This window comes from Labeo rohita, chromosome 3 (assembly GCF_022985175.1).
Source record: "Labeo rohita strain BAU-BD-2019 chromosome 3, IGBB_LRoh.1.0, whole genome shotgun sequence".
Taxonomy (NCBI): Eukaryota; Metazoa; Chordata; class Actinopteri; order Cypriniformes; family Cyprinidae; genus Labeo; species Labeo rohita.
This window is the reverse complement of record NC_066871.1, coordinates 14,781,867-14,794,605: the sequence shown is the minus strand read 5'-3', so window position 1 is coordinate 14,794,605 and position 12,739 is coordinate 14,781,867. Positions and strand designations below refer to the sequence as shown.

At 37.1% G+C, this 12,739-nt stretch overlaps 1 protein-coding gene across 1 annotated transcript in view; it reads left to right on the top strand.

The window, feature by feature from the left end:
* The window catches only part of prkcbb (protein kinase C, beta b), a 158,612-nt gene extending 148,978 nt beyond the window's left edge, over nucleotides 1-9,634 (top strand). Inside the window, exon 17 of the mRNA XM_051102886.1 lies at nucleotides 7,601-9,634. Coding sequence (XP_050958843.1) covers nucleotides 7,601-7,759 — 159 coding nt within the window. The 3' untranslated portion in view covers nucleotides 7,760-9,634. The remainder of the gene's footprint in view (nucleotides 1-7,600) is intronic.
* Nucleotides 9,635-12,739: the final 3,105 nt, after the last annotated feature.

Below are 12,739 nucleotides of genomic sequence, written 5' to 3'. Positions count from 1 at the left end.
TGAAAACTAGAGAGACGCTTTAGATGCCATATTAAACATGCTGCGAACGCTTATTGTGAACATCTGAGTGGTGGTTGGCCTGCTTATGTAAGTAGCAGCGTCAAAATCAGCATGGGGGTCTCTGTGATCGCTCAAACTTGTTGTTTTTACATATATGCGGTGCACAGTTGAGTCTGGCGCTCCGCACAAGAGTGTTAATTAATTCTGAATGTCGCAGCCTCAAATTAAATGAGTCGGTTAGCACGAAGTGTGTGCGGCTTATCAGCTGAAAACAGGTCAGCGTTTGATACTGCTGTTCTCTTCTTGCGCTGACATCAGCTCGCCGCTAATCCGCTCCTTTATAGAAAGCTCTGTGCCTTAGTATCGCACAAAATTACAGAATCACGATTGGAATTAAAGCCTGGCAAAGTGAACACCTTGGATTTAAAGGAGAGTGTCTCTCGTCTTTTCTCTCCTTCCCGAGAGCTTTTTTTACTATCGTCATTCCCTTCGGGGCTTTTGGTACGGCATGCGTCTTGAACCCTATCTCTGCTGTATATCTGTATGAAACCATGGGCGATAAATTCTGGTATTCTCGATGTGCCGGCGTCCCTTGTTCTGCTGTCATCCACCGCTATCTTATATGTCCACGACGTGCGTCATATGGGAAGTGAACTGCTCAGTGTGCCCGTGCTAATCTCATCTTGTCAAACAGACCTGTATCTAATCAACACAGAATGGCACTGGCCTGCATCAGCATGGCAAGCTAGCATGGATATTCCTGTCAACTGAGACCATTTTGGACCATCATTCATCTCTAATTAGTGTCATATATCATTTAGTGCCGCTTCAGGATGACAAATATTTTGGTGGATGTTCTTTTTACGCTCTTTGATCTGTTATATCCATTCTGATGTTAACATTTTTTCAGTTCCTGATACCCAGCGCTACACCTGTGCCCACATACCTCCAAAGGTCAATTGCCAATTTAGGGATATAAATGTGGATTTATGGGTGATGCTAATTGTAATGTCACCTTTTAGAGCTTCGAAGATTATAAGTTACAAATTATTACTTATCTGATTAGATTGAACAGTTCAGAATTGTATTTTTTTGTTTGTTTATGCCATTTAATATATTATATATGAACATTTTATTATAGTATTTTTATTATATTGTAGTTACAGTATATTAATGCATTTCAGTTTCAAATTTCTGAAAGTTTTATTTCCAGATTTCATTGTTATTTTTAATTTTATTATGATTAATATTTTATTTAGTTTTGTTTATTTATTTAATTTTTCAAATGTAACAAATTATATGACAGCATAACAGTTTATTTATGTGATTAATTTTCCATTTAATATATTATATATGTACATTTTATTATAATATATGAAGTGTATTTTTAGCTAGATTAACACATTACATTTCCAGATTTAATTTTATTTTTAATTTTATTGTAATTAATATGTATTTATTTATCATTTAATATATGTATAATTTATTCATTTATTTATTTACCTTTTTTTTTTTGCTGCATTTTTTGCATTTTTTGCAATGTTATATCCTAGGCTTGAGGTCTGTCAGACTTTTGGATCCCACTGTATCTTATATTGTATTACACCTACACATGGATCCATGCAACAGTAGACAGATTTGTAGGCTCATTAGTATTTTTACTAGAATTAAAACTAGTCATTCAAAATTCCATTTGCATTGACCTGCAGTCCTGAGGTTTCCATGCCAATGCCCAGTGCCATTTTTCTCTGAACTGTTTGGCTCTTGAGAGCCCAGGTAATCTAGTGGCCATCGCTCTGGAGTTGTGGCTTGTGTGCTTCGATGTGCTGTGGTGTGCTTGAACCAGCAAATGGACATAAGGTAGGAAATGTGCTTCTGTTGTTGTATCATATATCTTCCTCCTGTCTACTGTATTCTTTCTGTTGTTTGGAGCTGTTTTTATCCATGTGCTTGGTGCCAGGAGATCTCAAATGCTCTTCTGGACCATTTCTCTCCCCTAGTTTTCTCTTGTTTGATGTGATCTGCATACCAATATTTGAAGTCATATGTCTTCTCTGCGTCTGTGATCCTGGTTGTTTGTAAATCCTTTTCGCTGTGCTTTGACAGCACTCTCATCCTTCTCTCTGTCTTGCTCACCTGAAAGCGACTTGTTCCTGTTCTTTGTCATTTTAAGGTGCTGTGTTCATTGCCTTGAAAACAAAGAGATCACACTGCCTTGTCGTTGTTGGTTTATTGTCTTCAAAACGTACTGAATGTTTGCTTTAATACCGTGCATTATGCTGCGTAAAACATATTTTGCACTTTCCACAATTCCCTCAGGCTCACCATTGACCAGAAAGCTGAATTATTTAGGTGAAAATAATAACTTAACTGAATTGCATTGTTTTTCCAAGGCAGGTTTCATTTTTGGCCTTATTATCCAAGCAGACATCCAATAGACTGTGATTAATTTGTGAGAAAGGTTAGCACTCATGTGTATATATATATTGGGCCACCATGATTATTTTCTGCGCTTCTCTTGATGTCTAAAAGTCAGTGTGAACTGCCATTTACAAGCAATTTTACTTCCACAACGTGACATATTTTCAAGTGAAACAGGATATTCAACAAGAAAAGATTGTGGAATAGCCTGCAGTATTGGCAAAAAGGAATGTAGTTTCAGAATAAGAGCAAGTTATTGCATTTTGATTAAAGATTATGAGACAAAAAAAAAATTGTTCAGAATAACGTGCGCTGATGAATTGTTCGCAACATGACCAGAAATATACACTAAGTAGGGTCATGTTGATTTACAGATTCTCATTTCTGCCTCAGAGGGAAAAAAATTATTAATTAATTTATGATGATTATCATGATTTTAGTAGAAACATTTTAGTCACATGTTATAAACTATTGGGCTCAATTATACTACTGGGCTTGAAATTATTAGAAATGAAGTTGCAGTGGTTAGTTATTTATAAAGTTGTAATTACCAGAAGTACAAGATCAAAGTCAAAATTATGAGGAATAGTCACATTTGTGAGATATGAAGGACAAAACTGTCAAAATAATGACAGGTAAGTTGCTTGCAACTATGAGAAATAGTCACAATTGTGGGACAAAAAGTCGATATAAAAAAAAATTACAACTGCAATATGAAGGTGCAATTATGAGAACAATCACGATTATGATAAATAGTCACAACTGTGAGACAAAAAGTCGATATTAAAGGAAATATTCACAACTGTGTGATATAAGGGTTTAATTATTAGAAGTAGTCACAAATATGAGACAAAAAGTCGATATTAAAAAAAAATATTCACAACAGTGATATGATGGCACAATTGTCAGAAACAGTCACAATTATGAGAAATAGTCACAATTGTGAGATGAAAAGTCGATATTAAAAAAAAAAATTACAACTGCAATATGAAGGTGCAATTATGAGAAATAGTCACAACTGTGAGACAAAAAGTCGATATTAAAAAAATATTCACAACTGTGATATGACGGCACAATTATCAGAAAGTCACAATTATGAGAAATAGTCACAATTGTGAGACAAAAAGTCGATATTAAAAAATATAACTGCAATATGAAGTCACAATTATGAGAAATAGTCACAATTATGAGAAATAGTCACAACTGTGAGACAAAAAAGTCGATATTAAAAGAAATATTCCCAACTGCGATGTGAAGGCACAGTTATGAGAAACAGTCACAATTGTGAGACAAAAAGTCGATATTAAAAAAATATTCACAACTGTGATATGACGGCACAATTATCAGAAAGTCACAATTATGAGAAATAGTCACAATTGTGAGAAATAGTCACAACTGTGAGACAAAAAAGTCGATATTAAAAGAAATATTCCCAACTGCGATGTGAAGGCACAGTTATGAGAAACAGTCACAATTGTGAGACAAAAAGTGGATATTAAAATAAATTTTCACAACTGTGTGATAGGAAGGCACAATTATGAGAAATAGTCCGAACTATGAGATATAAAGGTCCAAAAATTGTCAAAATAATGAGAAGTTGCAACTACAAGAAATCACAATCACAATCACAGTTAGTTACAGGTGTATTCACAATTGTAAAATAGGAATGCAGAGTTATGCGAAATAGTCAAAACTTAAAATAATATTGAAATATAAAGCTGCAAGTATGAGAAACTAACAACTCTGAGATCTCAAAATTATGTACAAATTACAAGAAATAATTAAAATAGTGAGATATGAAGGTGCAGTTACAAGAGATAGTCTAAAATGTTGGTGGGGGGTTGGGGTGGTGCACAATTACCACACTGGTCAGATGTAAAGATACAATAATGAGAACAACTCACAAGTAAGAGATACAAAGTTGCAGTTATGAGAAGAAAATTGTGAGATATAAAGCTCCAATACTGTATGAGAAAACGATTTACTTTTTATGTATGTTTATTTAATTTTTTTTACTCTGAGGCAGACACAGGCTTCCATATCGACTTTATTGAACACCGCAATGTAGTGGTGCTCATTCAGAAATGTTTTTTTTCCCCTATAGTTTGAGATGACAGCCCCACTACCCTATATCAAACACACGTCTACAAGACAACATAGCATAGCGCCTTGTGTACATTTGTGTATTGGTACGTAGTATTTGCGTCGCCGAAGCTTTCTTGCTCCACTGATGCTTAGCATATTGAGGGCAAACCCCTCCCCCCACACTAGCGTTTCCTTTCCCTTCGTGGATTTACATTGCCAAGCAGTGCATTAACAATGTCTAGCCCCAGAGAAGGCCCAGTCCTCTCTCCTTTTCCCCTCTGCATTTTTTCTCTCCGTCCCCTCCATCTCTTCCACACCTTCTGTCACATTCCCTCCATCCCTTTCTAAGCTTACTCTGACCCACCTTACCTCCTTTCTTTCTTTCTTTTAGTCTGTCTCTTTCCCTCGCAGTCCTCCCACTCAGTGTGTTTGAATGTGTGTGTGTGTCCTCTGAGCCAGGCTGGCTCTTCCCTCGGGCGCGCTGGCACACAAGGCCACAGCAGCAGTAGCGCAGCAGAGAGGAATTCTCCCAGTAAGAACAGGCCTGTGGGCCTAACAAACCGTCTGCCCCTTTCATTTAGACTCCTCTCGCAGAGAGAGACAGAGACAGAGGCATATCGAGTAAAAGAGAAAGGCCAGCAGTGCCTACGCTTTAGCATCTCATAAAAGAAACGGTAGCACACAGTGTGTCGACGCAGCGAGCCGTCTCCCACAGCAGCTCTGGATGGGGACTGTCAGTGAGATATGAGTCTCATCAGTGGCCCCGGCGTCTTTTTAAGTGCTGGCGCGTTATAGCGTCTTCTCCTGAAGTGGAATCCCTTCTTCTTTGGCACATAATTCCTCTTCAGCCTTTAACACAGCTGGGCTTTTGCCTAGAGTCTACTTTTCATCAGCTTCTTATTTAATGTGGATAATTATGGATTTTTAAGGGACAGTTCAGACGAAAATTAACATTCTGTTACTATTTACTCGCCTCATATTAATCTAAAGCCATATGCTGTTATTTTTTATGTACAGTACATATTTATAAATATGTACATTCACACTGTGACTGGAGTAATGGCTGCTGAAAATTCAGCTTTGCCATCACAAGAATAAATGACGTGTTAAAATAAATTATAAAAGAAAACTGGACCACAAAACCAGTCATAATATACCCAGTCATGGGTATGTTTGTAGCAATAGCCAATTATACATTACATGGGCCAAAATGATTGTTTTTTTCTTTTATGCCAAAAATCATTAGGATATTAAGTAAAGATCATGTTCCATGAAGATACTTTGTAAATTCCCTATCATAAATGTATATAAACTTCATTTTTGATTAGTAATATGCATTGCTAAGAACTTAATTTGGACAACTTTAAAGGCGATTTTCTCAATATTTTGTTTTTTTGCACCCTCAGATTATATATCCCAATTTTAAATAATTGACACTTACGACTGTCTTTGTGGTCCAAGGTCACATATATATTTATACTGTATGTTAGAACAAATAAGTGGTGAGCATTATAGACTGCTTTCAAAAACATTTTAAAAATCTTTTTAAAAAAAATCAAAAGCTTTTTTCAAAAAAATCCTACAGACCCCAAGCTTTTGAACAGTAGTGTTGATTTTTTTTTTCTCCGTATGGCAGTTTATAATGACCGTGTGCTGCCAAGCTTCAAAAAGATCACTTGTTATAATCTATTAATGTTATAATCTAAGTATTTTGAAGTCACATGATAGCTTTGTTAAATTTGCTGTATATCTAGTCACTTTGCTGTTATTCATTCCTCTCCACTACAGTTCTCAAAATCTGTGGCATATACAGTAGAGGTCTGACATCTTAATATAATGTTTTTTACAAAACACCTTACAAAAAATCAATGACATTTGATGTGGCCACATGGCAAAAGCTACAGGATTCTTAAAAATGCTTTTAATTGTGTTTCACTAGAAAAAAAATAACATCACATAGGTTTGGAACAACATGCAGACGAGTAAATAATGACAGAATTAGCATTTTCGGGTGAACTATCGCTTTAAGATCTAATGACTTTAAAGGGATAGTTCACTCAAAAATGAAATTCTGTCATTAATTAATCACCATCATGACGTTCCAAACCTGTAAGACCTTTGTTCATCTTCAGAACACAAATTAAGATATTTTTTGATGAAATCACAGTGCTTTCTAACCCTCCATAGACAGCAATGTAACTGACATGTTCAAGGCCCAAAAAAGGTAGTAAGGACATCGTTAAAGTAGTCGACGTGACAACAGTGGTTCAAGCATAATGTTAAAAAACATATTCAAGTAAGGGATCTGCACTTGCTTTATCTTCTTAATCACTTTTAATTTCATTTAATTTTGCAACAGAGCAATCAACAATCAGATGTTTCAGCAACAAGCCTTCGTCAGTGAATCATAGTGACATTTCCCCACAATAGTTTGAAAAAAAAAGTCCAAAGATCACCCGATAGAAAGCCACATGACGTGCGCAAAGAAAACAAAAAAAAAAAAAAAAGATTTTATTCATCAATTTCTTCTCTTCTACATTTATAAGAGTACCACGGCGCATCCGTGTGGTGCTGCTGACACAGGAGCCGGCGTTCTGACGTAGAACCCAGATGCACTGAACTTTGTTTACAAGCAGAAGACGCATATCTTTGTAAACATGTCTGAATTTTTTGCCCAGCCTTACTTATTTGAACCAGAATGAGAGATGGACGTTCTACGTCAGAATGCCAGCTCCTGCTTCAGCAGCACCACACAAATGCGTTGTGTTACTCTCGTGATGGTGCATCAAACGAGAAGAAATTTGGAGTTTGAACCACTGATGTCACATGGACTATTTTAATGATGTCTTTACTACCTTTCTGGGTCTGGGAACAATTCCAGTTACATTGTTGTCTATAGGGTCAGAAAGCTCTCAGATTTCACCAAAAATATCTTAATTTGTGTTCTGAAGATGAACAAAAGTCCTACGGGTTTGGAACAACATGAGGGTGATTAATTGATGACAGAATTTTCATTTTTGGGTGAACTATCCCTTTAAAGCTATATATATTTTTCTAAATGCAGCTAACACCTGTCATTTTTCTCTTCTTCCAGCGAAACAGCCGAGATACCTGCAACTTTGACCGGGAGTTCACTAAAATGGCCGTGGAGCTCACGCCCACCGACAAGCTGTTTATCATGAATCTGGACCAGGACGAGTTCCTGGGGTTCTCCTACACCAACCCGGAGTATGTCAATCCCGCTCAGGGTTAATCGAGCAAACATACTAGAGACTGCTGGCCGTGTATCTCTCTGCCTGTATGTGTGTGACATGTATGCTCAGGGTCGTGAAAGCTCACTCATATTACTGTAACAGGATTTTACCAAAGGGCTCAGGTGGACCACCTCAGTATATAGCTGTGCGGTATTCGGACATGTTTCCAAGGGGCCAGAATTCAACCAATCTGTCGCACCTCAAGTCAAACGTTTCCCTCTTCCTGGCTTTCACAGTTTCAGGAGAGCCGGTAACTCTCAGCTCTGCGAGAGTGCATTCAGTGTTTGGCGTTTATACGACGGTAAACGTGGCCTATGCAACAAACGAGAAACAAACACGACTAACCCCGAGTGAGCAATTTGAAAAACAACAATGCCGCCTTCAATTATTTATTTGCGGTTCATTATTTTTCCCCCTGTTTGGTCTCTATTTGAGCTGAGCTAATGTTTAATTCACTGGCTTAAACCCATTATACCAAAATATTATTACCTCCCACACATGACTTGAGCCGGGGCTCCCGTGCAGCCTCTGCGAAGTGCTGAATTCCTGGCAGAAGTGTCCTCACTATTGTGACATTCAGGGAGAGGGAACGAGAAAGAAAAAAAATGTCAAAATGGTTGCAAAGTGAAAATGTCATTATCATTCATAACGCTGTATTTCAGGAAGGATTCATATCACTGGGTTTGGGGAGAGCGGAGATTTGTAAAGCTACTAGTTCATATTTCAGTATCCTTGAGGATGAGGATTAGAAACAGCCGGATAGATCAAACGCAGTCGACGCCGTCTTGCAATACAGAATTCAAATAGTACATAACTGTGTATCTATGCACCTTGTAGGAAACACAATGTGCCATTTTCCAAGGGACTTCAGCATCCCTGTGATTTCAAATGCTTAATTTGCATGATTGCAATAGTTTGTTTATCCTCTAGGCATAATATTTTTGGATGTATCTATCATAAAAAGACTCTGGTTTTCAATCACACAAAAATCATGCATTTCCGAACGCTTGGTCTAGATCAGTCGTATATAGCAATGTGATTCGAGTCTGCCACCTATGTGTACTGATGACTCATAGGCTTTGTGTAAATAATGTAACTAAGCACTTTCTGAATGAAAAAAAAATTTCTTAGCTACCTTCTCATTCGTTTAAAAGATAAAGGCATACTGTTATTAAGGTTTTGCATGTTCAGATTTATTATCACTACACATTACTGGCTTGTAATTTGTCCTCTGCATCATCTCGTTTTTTTTAAGTATGTAAACATATTCATGTGTCTCAAAGATCCCCGTCGAAACCTCTAATGAAAACGACTTTGAGATTAGATCCACATAAATCGATAGCCTTCTCTCTCCTGAATAAGCGGAGCTGGATTGATCTGTTCTGCCTACTCTTGTACAGATCCTAACCTCTCTAGTGCTGTGTGTGTAGCGGTGCTGTCTCTGTGAGGTGAATAGTTGCAGTGTTTTGATTGGGCTTTGTGTCACTAGCCTTCATTTTATACTCACCGTGTGGCCGGTAGTGCTATCCCATAATGCTGTCCGAGACCCGAGAAAGTTAAGCTCCCGCGTATCGATCGGACAATTATCAAAAAGAGAAATAAAAGACGTATATCAGTTGACACGGTGGAGCGTGGGGTGAGCGCGAGGTGATTTAGAGGGAGAATTTCGCGAGCTTAACGGCACAGAGTGTCTGCTTAATTGCCAGCCGAACAGTTTATGACTTTGAGGTCAGCTCCAGGGATAAAGGTAGCGAGGTCTCGGAAGCCACAAACACATAGATACTGGACGAGACGCTAGGTAAACCATTAAAGTTATAACTTATTGATGTATTTATGAGAGAATATGTAATATGTTCTATTTATAATACAGATATTCAATGTAAACCTGTGTTTTTTTGTCTGGTTCCTGTGTGAATGACGTGTATGTGTGTGTGAGAGCGTCTGTAGGGTCATTCTATAATTAGGGGTACATTTAGAATTTGACAATGTGAAGAAAAAAATTTTACTTTTCCCAAAAACCCAAGCATGACCTTACATAGCTGCTTTGAAACAATCTATGTTGTATAAAGTGCTATGTAAATAAAGGTGATCTGTAGGAATATGTGCATAAATTACTATCTATGTTTGCTACTGTCCACCATGTTACCTTTACTGGGTAACACAGTTGACAGGTAACTTAGTTGACATTTTTAGTGTTTTAGGCCTATACTTAACATGGAAGCCTAGAACTACTAAACATATGTTTAGTATATATATGTTCATAAACATAAAATTTGCAGCAATAGTATTGGTGTAACACTGTTGACAGTCAATTAATCGATAATTATGCGAGGATTGGACAAACCAGTACTGGGGGGGTTAGTGGGTAACTTAGTTGACAATGGTTTTTCAGACACAAATAAAACAAGTTATATCACAATAAACACTTATTATTTTTGAAGCGCACACCCAAATGTCTTGATAACCTAATCTAACTGAAGGCAAAACTATGTTTAAATGCAGAGTAGAATGAGCAACTTCAAAATCTGGCAGCTGAATACCAGGGTTGTATGTGATATGAACATCATTTTTGAACAAAAAGATATGGCTTTGTCAACATATAGTAGTGTGATTGGGAAAAATGTAATTGTGTACTAGAAAATTAAGAATCTGGCTTTAAAACAATGACGATGTAAAGTCCAGTTATTTGGTATTTTGTTAAGAATTTCCTAATATTTAAAATAAATGTCACATAATGCTCAGTTTATTCTCATTATCCACCTTTCTCCGCAAGTCTCGCCAAATTAACGTATTGGAGCCGATAATATAACGTTAAACCTATTAAAAACGGTTCATAAATATAAAATAAAAACCACATGGAGTCATAGTTTAATCACTTTACAGTGTCGCAATGACCGTCTTTTTGCAATAACTCACTTGTAGTTCAATAAGCGTGAAGAGGACATGAAGCGACGTAAGGTTAGCTGCATTGAAAACAAATGAGCCCACATATAAAGAGGGTTCGCACTTGCATCACAGTTTAGTCAGTTACCCAGATGCGAAGCCAATATTGGAGATACTCAGACGTAAACAACAGCATTGATTGTACTACTGAATACGTTGTTCTGCTAATTTATGCTGTCTAAACCACGGAAAGTATGTGTGGAAGCTGCTTAATCATATAGAGAAGGACTTAGTAAGAAGGAAAGGGCGCAATATTTTGACAAACTAAAGTTAATATGTGTTAAAGATACATACGAGCATTAATTAAGATATTAGCCTAATATTTCACCTACCTGACCGGCCAACTACAAACGCCTTTTGTTCCTCAGACAGTTTTTTGCACTCTTCTTTTTGATTTGTTACTTGTACTTTTGGCAGTCCCACCAATTAGTACAGTATCAAAACATGACAATAATTGACCATTTTCAGCAGTAATAATCAACAAAATTAGCAAGTTCCATTCAGGTCAGTGTCATTGTTTATGTTCAGTGTGCCAATATGGCCAATTGATGAAGCTATGTGAAAACACTCTTTACAGCTCCCCATCTGGGTGAAGTTTGCAGGATTTTGTCCACAAAATGGTAAGAGCACACATTATTTTGTTTTTTCACACAGTATTTTAACTTAAGCGCTGTAAGCCATGCTCGTTTTCTTTTATAATCATTTATGCAAGGCATACAGCACCGGACATGGACAGATTTACTGGTATGCAAAACAAGTACTTTACAGAAATTCCTTACGCTTATTGCTGCTACTGTGCAGCCAACAATTGATTCATTAGAATCCATCATGGTGGCACTCATCGGTTACTCAGGAAAAAGGTGGATATTATATGAAAACAACATTTAAAATATATTAAATGTAATTCAATAAGTGTTTTTCTTAAATTAAACCCCCCTGGACTCGAAAACATCACAGTTTACATATTTGCTGTTTCGAATATCAAATTGGCTAGATATCCTTACTGGACATTTTAAAGAAAAAAAAAATCCCCTCATGTTTATAATTGGAAAGTTTGTTTTGAACATTTAGAGAAGAATAGATATTTTATCGATTTCTTTCTATCCAGCTTTGGTTTTGTGGTTTTAAAGATAATGTTTTTCTTTTTTACTTTTTCTCTTGTAGCTTAAAAGGTAAACAGAAAAGTTTGACAATTTGTCTAAAAGGTTCATAAATAATTTGCACTGAAGCTGAACTTTAGCATTTCTCATCACACGTCTAATTTATTGAATAAAATACTCAATTTTCTTGTTTACGTTGGGTTCAATACGAGTCGCATCTAAACCGGCCCTGCAAATTTAAAACAGCGCATAGTGTGCGTGTTCACCGCACTTGAGGTATTAATATTTGGATGACTCACACAAACATACAGTATTTGCAGGCATGTGAGAGGCTGCGGCCCCTGCGAGCGTTTTGCTAAGCACAAGATGCTATCTGCCAAAGAAATGTCCCATCTTATCAGCTGCCGAAATTCATGTTTGGGAAATGAGACGATGCGACCGGAGTCATGGGCAATCTGCGGACGCAAATTATTCCCCTGGCCTGCCGTCACTCAGAGCTGACTCCCACATGATTTGATCCTTCACGAAGATCTCCCTCACCCACGTCCAGCACTCCAGACTGGGACAATACAAAACGGTATAAACAAGAATGAGAACAATTACCCAAAATCCTCATCTCTCTGTCCGAATCATTATGATGTTATAGTGTGTGTGTGTGTGCATGGGAATATGAAGGTTTCATTCTCAAAATGTCATCCCGGTGCTTTCTCTGAGGCTCGGTGCTGAGTGAGCATTTTTGGTGTAGCTTTCATTGTGACAGCTAATGAAATTATTTGCCTTTGACAACAGCTCATTATGTGCCTCAAAGGCATTGTCTGGGACTGCTGTGTTCTGATCTTTTTTATTCTCTTCCTGTTTTTTTCACCCCCTTTAGAGATTTTTTTTTGTATAAATCCAATTAAAACCATCCCCCATGACAAAGAATCTGCCATCTGA